This window comes from Hippocampus bargibanti, linkage group LG01 (assembly GCF_051943395.1).
Source record: "Hippocampus bargibanti isolate YZ-2025 linkage group LG01, ASM5194339v1, whole genome shotgun sequence".
NCBI classification, from domain to species: Eukaryota; Metazoa; Chordata; class Actinopteri; order Syngnathiformes; family Syngnathidae; genus Hippocampus; species Hippocampus bargibanti.
In genome coordinates this window covers 5,042,685-5,060,933 of record NC_142734.1, presented here as the reverse complement: position 1 = coordinate 5,060,933, position 18,249 = coordinate 5,042,685, and the positions used below count along the sequence as shown (strand labels likewise).

The 18,249-nt window shown below is 41.6% G+C and overlaps 1 protein-coding gene across 6 annotated transcripts in view; it reads right to left on the bottom strand.

Moving 5' to 3' along the window:
• nbeal1 (neurobeachin-like 1) overlaps window positions 1-18,249 on the bottom strand; it is a 41,683-nt gene that overhangs the window by 21,491 nt on the left and 1,943 nt on the right. For 5 of the 6 annotated variants that reach the window (XM_088991439.1, XM_088991430.1, XM_088991462.1 and 2 more), the window contains 25 exons: window positions 13,220-13,311; window positions 12,374-12,535; window positions 12,167-12,248; window positions 11,298-11,425; window positions 11,090-11,172; window positions 10,479-10,564; window positions 9,545-9,911; window positions 9,329-9,435; window positions 8,242-8,328; window positions 6,437-6,520; window positions 6,243-6,341; window positions 5,596-6,167; window positions 5,044-5,176; window positions 4,734-4,853; window positions 4,297-4,606; window positions 4,129-4,214; window positions 3,973-4,062; window positions 3,707-3,884; window positions 3,476-3,609; window positions 2,258-2,417; window positions 2,048-2,150; window positions 1,805-1,964; window positions 926-1,084; window positions 672-831; window positions 499-587 (listed from right to left, as the gene is read on the bottom strand). In XM_088991439.1, coding sequence (XP_088847565.1) covers window positions 499-587; window positions 672-831; window positions 926-1,084; window positions 1,805-1,964; window positions 2,048-2,150; window positions 2,258-2,417; window positions 3,476-3,609; window positions 3,707-3,884; window positions 3,973-4,062; window positions 4,129-4,214; window positions 4,297-4,606; window positions 4,734-4,853; window positions 5,044-5,176; window positions 5,596-6,167; window positions 6,243-6,341; window positions 6,437-6,520; window positions 8,242-8,328; window positions 9,329-9,435; window positions 9,545-9,911; window positions 10,479-10,564; window positions 11,090-11,172; window positions 11,298-11,425; window positions 12,167-12,248; window positions 12,374-12,535; window positions 13,220-13,311 — 3,831 coding nt within the window. The remainder of the gene's footprint in view (window positions 1-498; window positions 588-671; window positions 832-925; window positions 1,085-1,804; window positions 1,965-2,047; window positions 2,151-2,257; window positions 2,418-3,475; window positions 3,610-3,706; window positions 3,885-3,972; window positions 4,063-4,128; window positions 4,215-4,296; window positions 4,607-4,733; window positions 4,854-5,043; window positions 5,177-5,595; window positions 6,168-6,242; window positions 6,342-6,436; window positions 6,521-8,241; window positions 8,329-9,328; window positions 9,436-9,544; window positions 9,912-10,478; window positions 10,565-11,089; window positions 11,173-11,297; window positions 11,426-12,166; window positions 12,249-12,373; window positions 12,536-13,219; window positions 13,312-18,249) is intronic. The other variant, XM_088991470.1, reaches the window with a different exon arrangement.

The window sequence follows — 18,249 nt, the reverse complement described above, 5'->3', positions numbered from 1 at the left end:
CCACGCTTTGTCACAGGTTCAGCTGTAGTTAAAGCGCTATATAAACCAATATGTATGTATTGCATTGTATTTTGGACAGCCACCCTCATTTCAAGCTCATATAACTGCAGACCCATATAATTTTGCAATTTTGTAAAGTTTAAAGGTTCTTTAGACTGTATGGAATGTTTATGTAGTCCTAAAACTCAATATACAGAGGGTCCTGGAATTCGAGTAGCAATGACAAAAACCCTGGCACTGGAGTGGACACATTTTTTGCACATCGTCTGGCAGTGAATGAGTTAAAATGCCGGTGGAACATAAAGTGAGATTTTACTCTTTTAACTCGATGTTTGGCGAGATTTTTTGGGGGTATCTGTCATTTAAAGAGTTGGTTCAGATGTGATAAATATTTCATTATGTAGATCAGGCCTTCGTACAAAGTAATAATAGCATATAATAGTCCAACATGTCTCACTGAAAAAAAAAGGTCAGAGAAAGTAGTGTGTGCTTTCTCACCCTCTTGCAGACAATGAGCCGAATGCTGGGTCCAGTTCGATGTGTTAGCTGAACTAGTGCCATTAGATCCTTGTAATTGACCACTTGATCTGATAAGCACACACATGCAGATCACATTTAGTTTTCTTACGCTGAGCCATCTACAGATTTGATTGTGAAAAGAAAAAGCCGACCTGTGTGGAGGACCTGATTGAGGAGACAACGAATGAGATTCGGTGTGATGTGAAGATCGGAGAACAGCAGTGACAGGCCGTTGTAACCCGCCTCCCTCAACCTCAAACGCTGCTTGTTTTTCTCATAGATGCGGTCACATCGTAACATGCGCTCAAACAGCTGTGCAGATTAATTATGAAAAGTTAATAAATCATACAAATTCAGAGATCAATGGGGGAATTTTGTTTTTCAGATGGAATTGGCTGTCACCTACCTTGAAAACAAGTTCTCGAAGGCGGTCTGAGTGTTTATTGTTGAGCAGAAGCGCATAGCAAGAGTCAGCTGCGCCAGGCTCAAACAGGAGCAGAAAGATCTGGTCCCTGGATGGACTGCTCTGAAGGAGGCCGAGTAACATCTCCAATAGCCCACAAATCTGCAACACATAAAAATACAACAAAAAAAACAAAGCAAAGGTTCTTGATGAGGGAATATGTCTGCCATGATTTATTCTTGGAAATACTTCTACAATTCAATTAACTGCTATTCAGGGTTGGTTTAAGGTCGCGAATGATCGGCAGACATTCGCCAACAGTTGGTATTTTTCAACCCCAAAGGGTTGTGAAAAATTGCAAAGAGGCACTATGCAGTTCTATTTGGGTTACTGTTTAGAGAGTTAAGGGGAAGAAGCTGTTTAAATGTCTGGCGGAAAAGGTGGTGGGCAGGGTGCGGAGGGTTCAGTAAGATTTTCCGCGCTCTTGTCTTGATTCTTGCAGTGTGCAAGTCATTGAGAGTGGGTAGGGCGGTGCCAATGGTTTTTGTCCCCCGTCCTAAATGTCTGTTGAAGTCGGATTTTGTCCATTTTCGTGGCCTCGAACCAAACCGTGATGGAGGAACACGGGATTGATTCCATGACTGCCGTGTAGAAATGTAGCATCTCTGGTAGCAGGCCATGATTCTGTCGCTGCTATAGGAAGTACATCCTCTGTTGGGCTTTTCTCAGGTTTAAGGTACTAAGAAAATGTAGAATGATTTAAAACAGGACAAAAGAAGGTATTTAAGCTCCAGCTGACCTTGGCCTGAATGATGCTAGTCATCTATATATTATAGGAAATGGATGGATGTGGTCGGTGCGGTGCCGTTTGGATTTCCTCACCTGGTCTTCATCCCCAATGGCAGCAATGTATCCAATAATGCTGTACATCTCCTCCTGTGACATGCCCTTGCTGATGTAGTATTTGATGAGGTCATAGAGTGACGTACGGATGTTCAGAATGTCATCCTCACTCAGGTCACTCTCTTTATTGCTGTTTTTCCTAAAATGAAAAATCAAGCTTGATTCGCTATCGGGTAACACTTGATTAGGATGAACCATTATAGGAAGAGAATCGAATCTCACCCATAATAGAGGCGTATGTTGTCCAAAAGGAATCGGACTCCATATTTTTTGCGGAAAAGCTTCCTGTTGTCTTTGATGACGGTGGTCATATACTGTACATGACCTTCAAAAGAAAACAATGCAAGAGAAGTCAGAACTACTGAAAGTAATGGTACATCCCCAATTTAGGATTTGAAATGTGTTCTTTTCTTTCAGAGATCAAGATCTAACCTATACGTAAAGGAAAGTCCCCTTTGTTCCAGATGTTAAAGTTGAACAGTAGATGTGTGTGAAGTTGCTGTAGCAGGCCTTGGTTCTTCTCGTACGTCACCTGCTCAATCAGCAACTGCATTGCTACGAGCACATTGACATCAATGTGTCCTGCTGGAAGCTGAAAACATACAAATGCGTGGTCGCTACTGTACGAATTCACAAATGACCCGAACCAAGACCCAGAGCTCAGTGGAATGCATCGATTTAAAAAAAGTGTTGTTCAGCTACAGATTTATTATTAAGAGGGTGTGGTTTTTAATCCAGATCTCAATGGAGGCTTTATTTTGGCATGGTCGAAATGCTGATTCTGTTATACTCCTGATATGCTGCTGTATTTCTCTCAAATGACCTTTTGTTTCTGTAATGGACCGAAGAAATATATTTGTCACATGGAAGGCAGCTGCAAAGCCGAAAACGAGTTTCGCATTTTTGTATCCATTATTCAATTTGTGATCACTTAAATTATTCACTGCCATTCCAGAATTTTGATTGGATTGAATTGGATTTATTCGGGAATTATTTTAATTTATATGACGTCGAGTGGCATTCCCAAATTTGCTCAGACATCTGGCAATATTTTTTGCTTCCACGAGAGGGCAGCATTTCTCCCGTTTCCATTTTAGCGCTTTGTTATAGCTTTCAGCTGCTGTTAAAGCACTACACAAACCAATTTATGTATTGCGTTGTATTTTGGACAGCTGCCCTCTTTTCAAGCTCATATAAGTCCACACCTATATAATTTAGGAATTAACTCTTTTTTTTCTTGACGAAAGAAGAGAGTCTAAGGTTTGTTACGCTGCATTAGATGTTTATGTAGTCCTAAAACTCAATATTCTGTGGGTCATGCAATTTGAGTGAAAATGACAAAAACTCTGACACTGTAATTGACACATTTTTGCACGTCTGGCAGTGAATGAGTTAATTTATTCATTCCTCCCGTCTCCAAATATTAGTGAGTGAGTGTGATGACCAACAAGTGGGTTAGTTAGTCATTGATTGTAAAAAACTTTGTGGAATTCAACTGGCTACAAGTGCTTCACTCACAGAGAAATTCAAGTGGACGCGAGTGACCTTTTAATCACAATGATCTCGTGAACTTTGCACACAGCGTCAACATTCCTTGCTTGGCCCACCAGACACAACTGTGAATGTAAAAAATTAGCCTCAAAGACACACCTTCTGCAGTAGGGCTCCCAGAGTAGCAACACCATGTGAGTGCAGCAGATTCTCCTGGTTTATTGCATGCCTCTCTAGGAAGTGCTTCAGCACCAAGAGTAAAGTAGCGACCATATTCTTCTCCAGGCGTGCTTCTGATACAGGACAAAAACATGAACATTTCACCTGCTGCTCATGAACATGCTGGGCTGTTGTATACTGTATGTTGACAGGGTGATGCTAATGACAGACCTGAAGCCCTGTTTGATGGGAGAATGACCCATTCTCCATCAGCGGGAGGGGTACCATCTGGGTTGATGAAGTCTGACCCAGTTGAAGCATCATTATTCTGTTGGTCAGGGGTCATTAGAGTCAGCTGCTCTAGTATAGGAAACAGCACTTGCAGCCCGCCTACGCAATTGATCATATCCTGCCAAAGATACAGAATACTGTACAATAAAAACAATGATTGTTTTTTCACAGTATGATCATGTGAGAGAATTTTAGGAATGGCCGACCTTGACATCCCAGTTCACAACCTTCTTCCCAGTCAAGCGTCCGTGTAGTTTGTTGGATGAAAGATCGAGGCAGATTGGGTTTTGACATGCCTGTTGGTTTAAGTTTATGTGAGACTAGATACACAGCGTCCATTATTTCAAAGACCATGAAATTACCTTTGGCGAATAATGCAGCAGCAGTTTACTTGAAAGGTCACCAAGTTCTGACTCCTGGGCTTTCAAAGGCGACACACAGTTTGGACCTGTGGAGAAACAACATGTCATTCAACTTGATTTACAATTACCTTTTCGTCCTTCATCTGTACATCGTCTCCATCTGTTTACCAGCACTACAGAGGATTTTAATGTGGTTGGGTTGCAGAGCTTCGTGGAACACCATGACACTCGCCAGATGACCCTGCAAAGATGTCGGGCTTCCCCATTCACTGTCCTGGGTCCCTGCTGAAATGAGCTTTGTCACAGATTCAGGCTTTCCGCTCAGCAGTCCTCCCCAGGTGTGGGGCGAAAGGATGCTACCCAATGAGGAACGTGTGCTTGGTGAAGTGGCTGAGGAAATGGGAGGGTCCGGTATCTGGGAGGGTGGTGGAGTTGTGGTCCGCTGGCCCGCTGAGCCAATGCAACAGGAGGTAAATGGCTGCGGGAAGGGGGGGACATCAGTGCGAGTAAGCATTCACTTCAGATCACAAGAAAACAATTGTACATTAACTGGACATTATGCTTTAAAAATGTCGGATTGTAACGAACGCGAGTGACGGTTTCACCTCAGTCATGGTAGGGTACTTGAGGGGGGCAGAAAGCTTTTGCTGTCCGTCCACATAAATGTAGACGAGGCTCTGTCCAAATGGCCTCTTGCCAGGTACATGCACCACGCCAATGCTGTGCTGTTGACAAGAATGACATGGAAACCATACTTATCCTGCTTGTGTTGATGTGTGCAATGTGTTCAACACACAATATTGACAAGGCAGCATTTTTTGGGCAATAAATTGCCCTGACTTACAAATTGTTCAGTCAGAAATGAATATTTATGACAGTTTTTTGCTGTAAGGAGTGTCATAGCATTTCACTCACCCAGAGGGAGTCACAGAAGCAGTTGTCAGGCAGCATGACTGTGACGTATTCTTTTTTTGTGCAAACAGCTACCACAAGTACACCCGCAGAGCTAATAAAGGCCTCAAACCCAGTGCCACCCGAAGTAAAAAAGCTGCAGTTTGAAAAATAGGAAAAAAAATGTTCTGGATTAAACACCTTCCTATTTGTTAGTAATGTCCTACTCACTACGCTAATGTATGTGGTTTATGAATTGTTCCCTTATATATACAATATTTACAATCTCGAACCAAGATGAATGGAAGTCAAAATGCTGCTACAAAACGCATTGCTACAAATTTAGCATTTCTTTCAAGGATTTATTATTCAATAAAAGATAATTTAATACGTATCGACGATTCGATTGGTTTCTCAATGCACTCATTCATATCTAAACAGATTTTCTGAGTTTATTCCTTTTTTCTTACACGCCAATGACAATAGATTTCAAATATTGTTTTCGGGCTCAGAATGCAGAGTAAAAACTAAAATGGTGTGTCCCCACCCACCCCGTAACTTTTCTTTTGAACTAACCTGTAGAGCTGCTTTCTCTTGTCTTTGCTGACTGGACCCAATTGATCCTGGTCCAGGGACAACCAGGCTAGGAAGCTGAAGGCAGAGCCTGGCCAGCGCTGCACTGTCGGAACTACAATTCCAGCCATACTGGGCGACAGATCAAAGTACTGCATTGCGCTTTCCAGACCCTGTTTACGTACCATGACAAGGAGGGCTTTCAGAGCAGGTCCCACATAGGGGTGAGCTTGGTTGGATTCTGGAGGTCTGAGAAGGTGCAGAAGCCTAAGAAGATCCCTGGCACTCAGGGAGAGGGAACCAAGGGATCCCACCAATCGCAAAAGGCTCTCCGCACAAACTCGGTGTAGCCGCCGGTGGCACTCGAGGACGGCCAGCGCTCTCAAGACCATGGCAGCATTGACACAAGTGGTGCGTGTTTGCCGATTGAGGCAGATGAGACGACAGAGCCAATCGGCTGCAAAAATCTGTAACTCGGATGAGTCCAAATCCGGCAACCACTGGATGAGCAGGAGCAAAGGCTCTACATTGCTGATTCCCAAGATTCCCACTGATGTGTGCTCACCTTCCACTGCCTAAGCATACACCCAAAGACACACAAGCCATTACAACACAACCCACAGGAGCAACAAAACCATAAGTAGTCTCACCATGTTCATCATTTCTTTGAGGAGGTGTCGAGATGGTTGGCCAAGTGAAACGAGGACTTCGTACAAATGATTATAACCAATTCTTTCTTTGAACACCTCCTGTGGGGTGTTAGAAAAATATATTTTAAGTAATTTCCCCACCTAGTGTAAATTTGACACAACTGTCGACCTGAGTTGATAATACGACCTTTTACCTTTGCAGCTGGTGATCTATGCATCACTGTGGTAAGGGCTCTAATAGTTGCTACAGCAAGGGAGTCTAACCGTCCTTGCATCACCTGAAAAAAAAAACATGTATTAGCATTTTGTTGGAAAATATGTTCACCGTCTAAACACATGCAGAAATATTAATCCACACATATAATGGGTACACTTTATTTCCTGAAGAAAATCAAAAGAAAGAGGTGTTTGGTTTGATCTTGGTAAGAGGCAAAACATGAGTAAAGTCATCAGCAATGGTTAGAAGTCTAACTGGAGGAGCTGCAGAGATCACTGTTTTTACTGCATGTGTTACCTTGAAAGGAAGTAGCATCTTGGTCACACAAAAATGAAAATGTAGACACTCATTTACACACAAACATGCATAGCTACACGCACACAGTCTTTTTATAACACAGACACATAAGACATGCAACCCATATACCACAAGCCAAACCATGAAAACAAACACATCTCCATCCAGCTCTGTCCTGCTTCTGTCCAACAGATACAGTGTTCCTCGCCTGATGTTACAAGAAAATTAACCATGTAGGTGAAAAGTGTTTGCGTTTTGGACCAGCTGGAGTTAGATTGTGTCGAAAATATCAATGACCTCAAATCCCCTCACTCATACCGTTTAACTCTGGGACGACAAACACTGCTCCAATGTGACAGCATTCAAATGAACCCACCAAAAAGCGAGGAAAAACCAAGACAACACACGGGGGTGCGGATGGGGGTAAAGAAAAGAAAAATGCAATGCAATTAAGTGAATCGGGTTTGCATAGCTGTGAGGGAGTTGTAGAGGTCACTCCTCAGCAAGACTGCAGAGATTTTGCTCCCATACAATTCATCAGTTTATTCTAAATACAGATCCACAGAATTTGTATTGTTTTCTTCAGCTAGTCATTTTATCGATAGTGCAAATGGTTCGAGCCTTTCTCGTGTTCTGTGTGTGTTAGTTTATTTTGGAATTAAAAAAGATACATTTAGTATCAACTGCCTTTTCATTGGGCTTCGGGTTCGCAAAAACAAGGACACCTGATGTATCTGAGGAGTGTAAGTCTATCTTTCTTTTAGAGTACTTTGATCAATGGAGGTCTTCAAACACAGCTAATCTAAATGGCACCTAAGTAAGAAGATCTGGATAAAAATAGTGGAAAACAGCAGTTCTTTTTTAACTCAATCACTGCTAGATGTGAAACAATGTGTATACTCCAGGGGTTTTGTCACTTGAATTCCAGTACCCAGAGAATATGGAGTATTAAGACTACATAAACATTCAGTACAGCGCTTGAAATGAGGGCGGCTGTCCAAAATACAATGCAATACATACATTTTGGTTTATGTAGCGCTTTAACAACAGTTGAAGCTGGAACAAAGCGCTAAGATGGAAAAAAGGGAAATGTGTAAAAAAAAAACAACATTGTCAGAGGCCATGGCAAGCGCTTTATCGGCACCCAAGCATGAAAAAAACAAAACCCGAACAAAATCAGGAATGGCGCTGTCATATTTTCAATTCCTGAATACATTTGTGAATGACAGTGAATGAGTTAAGATGTTCCCGCAAAAGCAAAAATAACAAGTAATATTTTTATTTGAGAGTGCTGAAAAGTTACAGTATATATTTTCCTTATGTTTAGCGAATTTCTATGCCTAAACCTGACAAAAGGTAATAGTCTGGTATGGGTCTGGTGAGGGTCTTGCTGTGGAGTGGCCAGTGTCTCTGGTCAGGTAAGGGGCGAGATGGATAGTGAATAGGGGTGGAGGGCAGGTCGAGGTGGAACTTTCTCTGTTGTACCTGAGTGTCTCTCTCTCCTGACAGTAACCTGTTGTTGGTTATATCTTTCTGGTCCTTGTCTGCCGCCGTGCACCTAGCGTTAACCAGCTGACACAAACAACAGGCAAGATGTCAGCATAGCGCGTGAAGTAGTTGAGAGAGGAGGAGAGTGGGAGGACAAAGTTGGGTGGCAAGAGGAGGAACGATGAAGAGATTAGAGCGGCAGGTGAGAGGTGACACGACCTGAGGGAGTGAAAGGGTGAGGGCGCTGTAGCGGGGTGATGGTGATCCAGCTGAGCTGTAGAGAGTTACCAAGCATGCTGTCTACATTTTTTTGGAAACTAAAAGCGTCAAATAAACTAAACCTGGCAAACAGTGCAGTGTGATAAGAGAGTTTGTAGGTCCAAAAGCCTTCAGTGCTACATTCACATACTTTCATTTACATAATTTTCAAACATTCTTGCTAAACAGAGAAATCGATGAAATGGTGTCTTCAGCCGTCATCTGTACTTCTTTGAAGGTGTTGGACGTTTCGCTCCTACTTCCGAAGAGCTTTGTAAGAGAACTCAAGTAGTGCTGGTAAAGTTTAATTTAGGCCGTGCTTACAACAGACGTCTTAAATCGTTACCCGTAGGCTTAGTCACGCTAATTAAGGGATACCAGGGCTAATTGGGCAATCAGAGCCAGGCATAGACATTAGAGGTAATCAGACAGAAAAAAGGAAGTAATCAGATTAGCTTCAGGGAGTAGTCTACTGCTCCCCCAAGCTTAGAGCAGGGATCTATCAGAGCAGTGGTCTGGCACTGACACCTCTGTCCATTAGGAATACATATATGGCCAGAGTTACCAGCACAACTTTAGTTGGCTGACGAAGTTCTTTGGATGAGGAGCGAAACGTCCAACACCTTCAAAGAAGTACAGATGACGGATGAAGAAACCTTTTCATCGATAGACCACTCCTGTACGACTGAGAGCCTACACAAATGTAAACAGAGAAATATTTTCCGTCTTGATCTTTAATAAGTAAGGAAACTCTTTGCATAGCTCCTGATCCTGAGTTTTGATCATGACCCATCATTTTACAGGCTCAAATCAACCAGGAAGTTACCTTGCTGTTCTGGAGCAGTCGTATCAGATGCTCAAAGCAATTACTGTTGAGGAAGATGGCTTGTAAAACTGGCCTGTCTGAACAAAGGAACATGTCCCTCATTGTGTCTGTGTGACATGAAGGGAGGGGGACACAGACACCACGTATGAACGTACTGTATGAATATTATGCAAAACTAAATGTCTGTATGAAGAATGACTTTTTTGATCTCCATACCTAGCATGTGTACTTGCAGTGCCACAAAGCGACTTTCCCAGTGCCTGCCAAGTGTCGGCATTCGACCTTTGGCTTGTTTCTGCTGTTGCTGTCGGGCGGCAACCATGGCTGCCGGGTCCGAGTTGAGGAGCTTGAAGTAATTTTCAAGCACAGAGGCAATTTCTACTTGTCGTTGGTCTGAGCTGGCGGCCAGGAGACACAGCACCACCACCCTCAAACAACCCAAAGTCAGACATGCCTTCCGATCAGGGGCATCACTGTCCCAGTCCTCCCCTTCATCTGAGGAACAGCTACCCATGGAGCAGTCCACGAGCACACGAATCAAAACCTCCATGGTGGCTGGAGAGACAGCAAGCAGTGCGTTCTTCTGTTGGAGCGATAAGAAGAAGATGTTAGATTTGGTCTTCTTCCTGTGTTTTTGGCATTTTGTTGTAGCTTCAAATTTGGGCTTTACATCAAAAGACGAGCATGAGATGATAGTTAATACTTCAGCTTTTATGAGAAATCACTCACATCTGCATCTGATAAAATTAGAACATCACTTGTGGCGTGATAAGATACTACATTTTCATCTGAAAAAGAAACTGTGTGTAACTGGTGGATGTAACAGAAAACAGTGAACAAGAGTGAAAATGTAGATGCAAATCCTTGACTTGCAATAAGTGCATTTAGCCAGTTGCCCATTGACCAAATGTTTAATTTCCTATTTTGACATGTGTCTCCGAGCTTTTGACAACAGCCTCTTTCATTTGTTGATCGTTGCGTCTTTCAGTCTCCGCTTTTGAAAGTGAAACGCATGTTCTGCTTGATATATTTCAGTAACACACAAGACATATCTTGAGCCTTATCTTGTGTGTTTGGCCATGAATCTAAACAACACAATGCAAGCATTTCCAATGTTAGAACTGCTCACCAGATCTTTCAGATGTCTTACCTGGTCACCAGCTACTATGGCACCAAATAGATGCAGCAGACAGCATTTTAAGCTTTCCTTAAGATGTTCACTTTCTTGAAAGCACTCTAGAAAGACACACACAGACAGACTGATGCATTAGTGGAACCTAACTTGGCCTAGCTCCAATGAGTCCGTAAAGCAGAGAAAATAAGATGCTTGTCAGCATTGAATGTGCACAAAACAGACATGCATGAGACAGTGACTCTGGCTCATGGTATTCCCAGGGTCACATATTAACTCAATTATCAACACATCTTGTTGGGTAGGTACGACACGTGATATCTTGGTCTTGTTCATGAAAATGTTTCAAGACTAATTTTCCAGAAGCAAGTTTGGGAAGCACTGTACCATGAAGGACCGAAGTCATTACTTGCCATTATGTTTGCCATTTAACTACAATAGATACAAATATTTGTTCAAAATGCTTGAGGGCAGAGAGCGTTTATCATCTCATCTGCATGGCTGGCAAACATAACAAGGGCAAAGTTGTAAGGGAGCTTAGAAAAAAGTGTTGAATGATTTTGGCATTTCCCTCATTTTCCAACAGAAACAAATGTGAAGGACATAAGATGTGTAGGTTAGAAACGTACGGTAAAAGAAAGGGACAAATTCCACAGTAAGAGGAGCTGCTTTGTACTTCTGTCTGCTTCTCTCGACTGTGCCCAGCTGCTTCCTAGAGGAAAAAAAAGCATAATTGGACACAAGTATGAAAACTATGGCACATATGAACTGCAAATCAACATTGCATCGCTAACTGCAACGCAATACTCATTGGACGCATTTACTGAGTGATATTACCCGCAGGTTCGATGCCTCCAATTGCAATAAGGGTCATAGAGGCTCTCGCAGAATGCCAGTGCATGACGTACAAACTCCTCTGCCTGGCTTTGGTCCACCAACTCTTTCTCTTTGGTATTGCTCTTCAGCTAGAAGACCACATAAAGATAAACTTCAGAGATTCTCTTTGCATTTGTTCTCTTATGTGGTCCATTGTTAGGAATGCTGCACACCGACCAATGCGACCCAAAAGTGAGTTAACAGGACAACTGCAAAAAAAATTATATCGTTGATTTATTCAAACGCAATGAAAAACATTGCTTACATTATTAGGATATGCACCACATATACAGTAAAGTCTCGTTCTATCGATATCGGATATATCGATAGTCCCGGTTATATCGATACTATTTCTATGCACGCACGGAGAAAATTACATGCAAACAGGGTCGGATATATCGATAGTCCCGGTTATATCGATATTTTTTCGGACTCCCTTGAATATCGATATAACGAGACTTTACTGTAGTACCATACATTTTGATTTCATCACAATCTGCAAGGCATGACTGCCAAGAAAATCGCTCGTTTTTTTAAATTACCCCTATTGCTGTAGTTTTATCACATACCTGTCAACTTATACGTTTTCCCCGTATTTTATATGTTTTTTAAAAATAATTTCCCTTAATGCATGGCGTACTACAACTTTTATCTGGGAAATTCTTTTTTAAATTGTGAACCGATCTTACAAAGACCATTTTGGCTCAAATCCAGTTCGCCTCAAATGTTAGTAGACAACGACAATGCTGCCGTCGATCACTACTTTTGCCCATCAAATTTAAAGAGAGAGAGAGAAAGAGAGAGAGAATAAAAAGAGAGATGAGCCTGACCTGCTGGATGTAAAGTGTTGTCATGGCAATGATGTGGTTGATGTAGGAGCAGGTACCTATCTCCTCCACATTAGACAGGTTCCTTTTGGAAATATATAATTGCAAAGACACCAAACGCATCAGTGCAAAGAAAAGACTCCAAAGTATATCAATGACCTTTCAAATAAAATGATCTTTTTTGCAAAAGATATATATCGTTGTCTTGACCTGCAGACAACGATGAGGAATTTGAGCAGAAGTAGCGCTAGGTTTTGTTGCTCAGGCTCCAGGCCATCAGAGGCTTTTTGGACGCACTGCAGAAGCTGGTGGCGCAAAACCTGTAAGATGTTGTCTGGCAGAAGACTCAGTACCGGCGGGGGCTCCTCTAACCTGCAAATACAATTGTATTAGAATCCAACAAGAACTATTTGTGTTTCCCTAAATAAATGCAATATGGAAAAAGCCAACATTTCATATTTTCTTTCATTAGCTCGGTATACATGAATATTAGAATTAATTAGGATGAATCCAAATAACTACAGTATTTTCCGGTGTATAAGGTGCACCGGAGTATAAGGCGCACCACCAATAAATGGAGTATTTTCAATCATTTTCCACATATAAGGCGCACCTTCAATGAATGACAACAGTTTTCCAAATATTATAAATAAATATATAAACGTTTTCCAAATATAAGGCACGTCACATTACAAGGTGCTATAGTAGTGCGTATAAGGCGCAGGGTCATCTTTTGAATAAATGATGGCTTTTGGGTGCACCTCATACACGGTAAAATACGGAAATCGGATTGACGAGCTCGAGCATGGAAACAACAAATCATACTAGATTCCATTACACGTGAAGAGTTGCCAAGAGATCTTCATTCAAAAGTATTTTAATTATAGTTGAAAAAATGTCTCCATGTAAACTTTACTATTGTTGATGTGGAACAACAGTGACAAAGCGAAGCAGCAATCACATGACATCACACACTGCCTTCATTTAGGCTTTTAAGGAGGGAGGACAATGAAGGACACATTAGAAAACCTCTGATTACATTCAGCCTTTCTTTACCTTAATGGTGGCTTTTCAAAGTCCACATCCAGACATCTTTCGTAGGAGCTGATGAAACTCTCTAGCCACAGTTTCAAGTAGTCTGGGTCTCTCTGAAAGAGTAAACAGAGGCCAAAACATGACGGCAATTTATGATCCTTCTGGAACTAAGCAACAAAAAAACAAAAGAAAAGAAAGAAAATGCTGTATTCATTTCAAACAAATACACAGGCATGATGTGTGTTTTATAGTGCTATGAAAAGCAACAGAATAATAATAATAATAATAATAATAATAATAATAATAATAATACATTTCATTTATAAGCGCCTTTCAAAACTCTCAAGATCACTTTACAGTCACAGAATAAGTTTTTCTGTGGGTGAGCAGAGGCAGCTACATGCGCCAGCGTTCACTCAACCCGGAAGTAACTCAAATAGATAGACATCTAGCTAATATATAGCTAATAGCTAGCCAGATAGATAGCTAGCCAGATAGATAGCTAATAGCCAGCTAGATAGCCAGCTTGACAGCTAATAGATAGCAAATAGATAGATAGGTAGCTAGCTAGATAGCAAATAGATAGGCGGCTAGCTAGATAGCCAGATAGCCAGCAAGCCCCATAGACAGCTGGATAGCCAGAAATAAAAAAAGCTTTGAAGAAACTGTTCATCGATTCCAGTCTGTATTTGGATAACCAACATTCTCATCTGAAATATGCACTTGCAGAAGTTGAAAACAAGTCAGACTTCATTCTGAGGGGTGAAGAGATGGTGAATGGGATATTTGTGTGTGTGTTCAGGGTGGGGATGGGGGGGCTCTGAAGATCCGTTAGCAGCCAGCTGATCGACATATCCTGAATTCCTGGAACAAAGCCCAGACAACAGATGCCTTGGAAACATCTGCTGCAGCAGAGTGGTTTGGAATTGTCGTATTGAAATAAGCAGTGGCGTCCAGGAAATAAAATATTGTCTGGATGGCATCATATATTTCTACAAAACTTATATGTCCCAGTCCCTTAGAGCATTCAAGGTGACGCCACAGAATCAGAAAGCCTTTAATAGTCCCACCATGGGGAAATTTGCAAGTAACCCATGCCGTTGACACCAACATAGCTTCAAACCAGGAGGAAAAAATCCAGGTCTGTTCCTCAGTGGGTCTAAAAAGTCCTCTTTTTAGACAAAAGTCAATGTTGCTGTTTATTTGGATAGTTCGTGACGTCACGCCAAGACGTCTTGCATTGCTAGTGAATCAAAACAATGGCTTCAGATTCAGAGAATATGCTTTCTTGTTACACATCCAGTTATGAATATGATTCAAATAGTTCTGAAGAGGAAAGCATACATGTTTGCAATCGATTAAATAATTTATTTGTGCCATTTTGAGGCAACATTGGGGCGAAATCTCTCACCCAAAAAAAGAGGCACAAAATGGTGACCTCCTGTGGCCACCTCCATTTCCACAGGCTGATAAATTCCTTATATGGCGCTTGGACGCCCTCTTCTGGCCTTCTAGCGGCTTTTGGGTGCAACACGAGGTCCCCAGACCAAACAAGTACAGCAAAACACATTGACGTGATGGAAGGACCGCTACAATGCGTCTTTTTTACGTTCAGGGGCAGTCCTTTAGTGACGTCACGTACGGACTCGTCACCAACTCAAAAACAAGACTTCCTGAATATTCAGCGTGAGTCTTAAAATGTAAAATACATATAGCTATATGCGGTGGAATCTTTGTACAATAGGCTCAGTAGAAGTCATTTGAAGCCATTTTACAAATTATGGACACAACTTGTCCAGAGACGTCTGTTGTCCTTTAAAGTTCAGTCAGTCATGGTTTAGGGAGCTATGTCATTTCCTGGTATGTGTACGCTGTTTTTCATGAAGTTCACAGTCAACGCAGCTGTCACCCAATAATTTTTGAGCACTTAATGTTTCCCAGTGCCAACAAGTTTTTTGGACACAATGATTGTATTTTATAGGAAGAATCGGCAGCTTCCCACAAAGTCAACACCTCCAACACCTGTTTTATTAGCTATGGAAAAACAGTACTTGATTGGTCAGCAAACCCACCTGACTTCAACCCCACTGAAAATGAATGGAGAAATGTCAAGAGGTTTAAGAGGGACTGAAGCAAGTCAGACTTCAATTATCTCACTTTGTCTGTCAGGATCTAATATAACAAACAAACAAAATCGTTAAATAAATTGACTTTCCCTCATCTGTAGTTATTGAAGGAAAGGAGAGAAGATGCACAACTTATTGAAACATATGGAGTATTACATTGTCAGATCGCTGACAGATTGGCACATAAAGGCTGACTGCTTGTGTCTGTCAGCCTGCCAGGGGGGATAACAGCCGAGTGGAATAGGAAGCGCACTCGCTGCTTTTCTCATAAAGTCATCAACACAAGCCTGTGAGTGCAGAAACATCAGCCCGCTACCACCAGTAAGAATGGGGAGATCCTCATGGGTTCTGTTTTACTACAGTTGAACAAATTCACATCTTCCCTAATTACAACCTACTAAAATAGAGAGCGAACTTTGTCAACAGACATGTTGTTAAATTTCTATTCTCATATAATCATGTATGATGATTACAAAATCTGGATTCCCAAAAAACTTTCTCTTGGAGCATGCTTGGAACCAAACATCATCGAAAAAAAGGATGACATATAAAAACTGAGAACGGTGGATTAGCAGAAAGACAAATACAGTAAAGTCTCATTATATCGATATTCTCATGAGTCGGAAAAAATATCGATATAACCGGACTATCGATATATCCGATCCTGCGGCATGTAAATTTACTCCTTGCTTTCATAGAAATAGTATCGTAATAAGCAGTACTATCGATATAACCGATATCGATATGACGAGACTTTACTGTATATAAATAAACTACCCACACTGATGACAACAACACGTTTTGTTGGCAAAAAAAGGTTGAATGTGGCTTAATCAAGGAAATGGGTACATGCTTTCTGAGGTGAGTGTTCAAACTTTTCCACCGAGTGAGAGGATTAATCCTAAAGTGAAAGACAACTGACTGCAGTGTGCATGGCAGGACTTGAGGCACAGGGTAGACCGGCAGGCAGGCAGGAGGTTACAGTGTCATCATTTAGGCAGCAGTTTAGCAGCATAGATGCCCATTGAGGGTTTGGACTGTGGCACGCGTGGACACACCCTGCACTATGTGGCTCCCTTTTACCCTTGGCCTTCATCTCCAGACTGTGTGTGTGCATGCTTGTGTGTGTGTGTGTGTATGTGTGCGCATGCATGCGTGTAGATGTAGATAGAGAGGTGGGGGAATTTTGGCACACAGTGGACAGACAGGCTGACAGACAGAAACGCACAGTCACAATGACAGACTCATTCACACAGACAAACAAACATACCATATTTTCCGTGTATAACTCTTTCAACAGTAGCCAAAATGGAACTGTATAGTGCCACTTAGCAGTTTTTTTTTGACAACGACACTAGTGCAGCGTGTTCTACCGGAAACAAATTCCTTGTGTGTTCTACATACTTGGCAATAAAGATGATTCTGATTCTGATAAGGTGCACCGGATTATAAGGATTATAAGGAGTACCCCCAATGAATGGTGTATTTTCAAACGTTTTCCACATACTGTATGCCTTGTATGACTTTGACTTGACTTTGACTTCATCACATTGTGAAATACAGTGATACCGCGGCTTACAAACGCTTTAGCTCACGAACGTTTCGCTTTACGAACATTACATTCGCAAGAATATAATCCTGGCATACGGACTAGTCTTCAGCGGATGAACACCAAACCACACGGTCGAACAGTGCCACGGTGGCTGGTGGATGAGTTTTCCACATCCACTTTCTTCGAGTGCAGATGTGGTTTGATATCGAGTGCAGTACTTTTGCTATTATGGAACCGAAAAAGACCACAAAACAGGCTAGTGTTAAGACGAAGAGGACACAAAAGAAAATTACAGTTGAGGAGAAGAAGGAGATCATCGAAAATCACGAACAAGGTGTGCGTTTGTGTGATTTAGCGTCCCAGTACCAGTACGCTAAATCGACCATTGCTACGTATGGCGAAGGGTGTTTCTGTGTTGTCCAAGCAACAGTCTCATGCAATAGAAGAGGTTCAAAAACTTCTGTTGATTTGGATTAACGAAAAGCAGCGAGCAGGGGATATTGTGAGTGAGAGGATTATCTTCACTCGGATATCATTAAGAGGCAACTACATCAACGACCATCACAAAGGTAAATAAATCACTTTATTATATACTTCAGTTTATTTCTTTAATTACAATCTAATAGCACATTTATTATATATAAAAATAGGGTATATTTTGTTTTTACAAGTCTTATTTAGTCGAAAATTATGTTTTATGGGGACCTGGGAATAGATTATTGTCATTTTTAATGGTTTCTTATGGGAAATAAATGTTTGGCAGATGAACTTTTCGCCTTACACACACTTTCTTGGAACCAATTAAGTTCGTAAACTGAGGTATCACTGTATTGGTTTAAGATCTATGTAAAGCGACCAAGGTGAACAACATGCACTCAGTGCTCCAGAGAGATGGTCAAAAACCTACAAACTGTCACTGTGATTTAAAACCGCACCCGTGACAATAGATTGCAGAGAACAGTTGATGACATTGTGCATTCATTGCGAAAGTAGGAATGTTCTGATCGGGTAGAGCAAATCAGGCTATATGACAGCATATCCCAATTTTAGAACTGGAGTTATAATGCTGAAACTCAGCAAGCGCTCCAATCCTTCCAGACAGGCGTGGCCGGCCAGTTGCTCTGCTTGTGTGGATAGACAATTTTGGGAGAGGTGACATGGCTGGAGTCACTGAAACCACAATCTCAGGGAAAAAAAGTATTCACTGTGTATTTCAAAGGATGTGGTCTGTGACATCAGAGGGTGGGAAGGAGGCATTTATAGAAGCGGGTGAACGAGGCATAATCCCCAAAAAGTTATGTTGCTGGAGTCCCAAAAATATAAAATTAAATGAGAAACAAGAGGGACATAATAATCGGTGAAGGAAAAGAAAG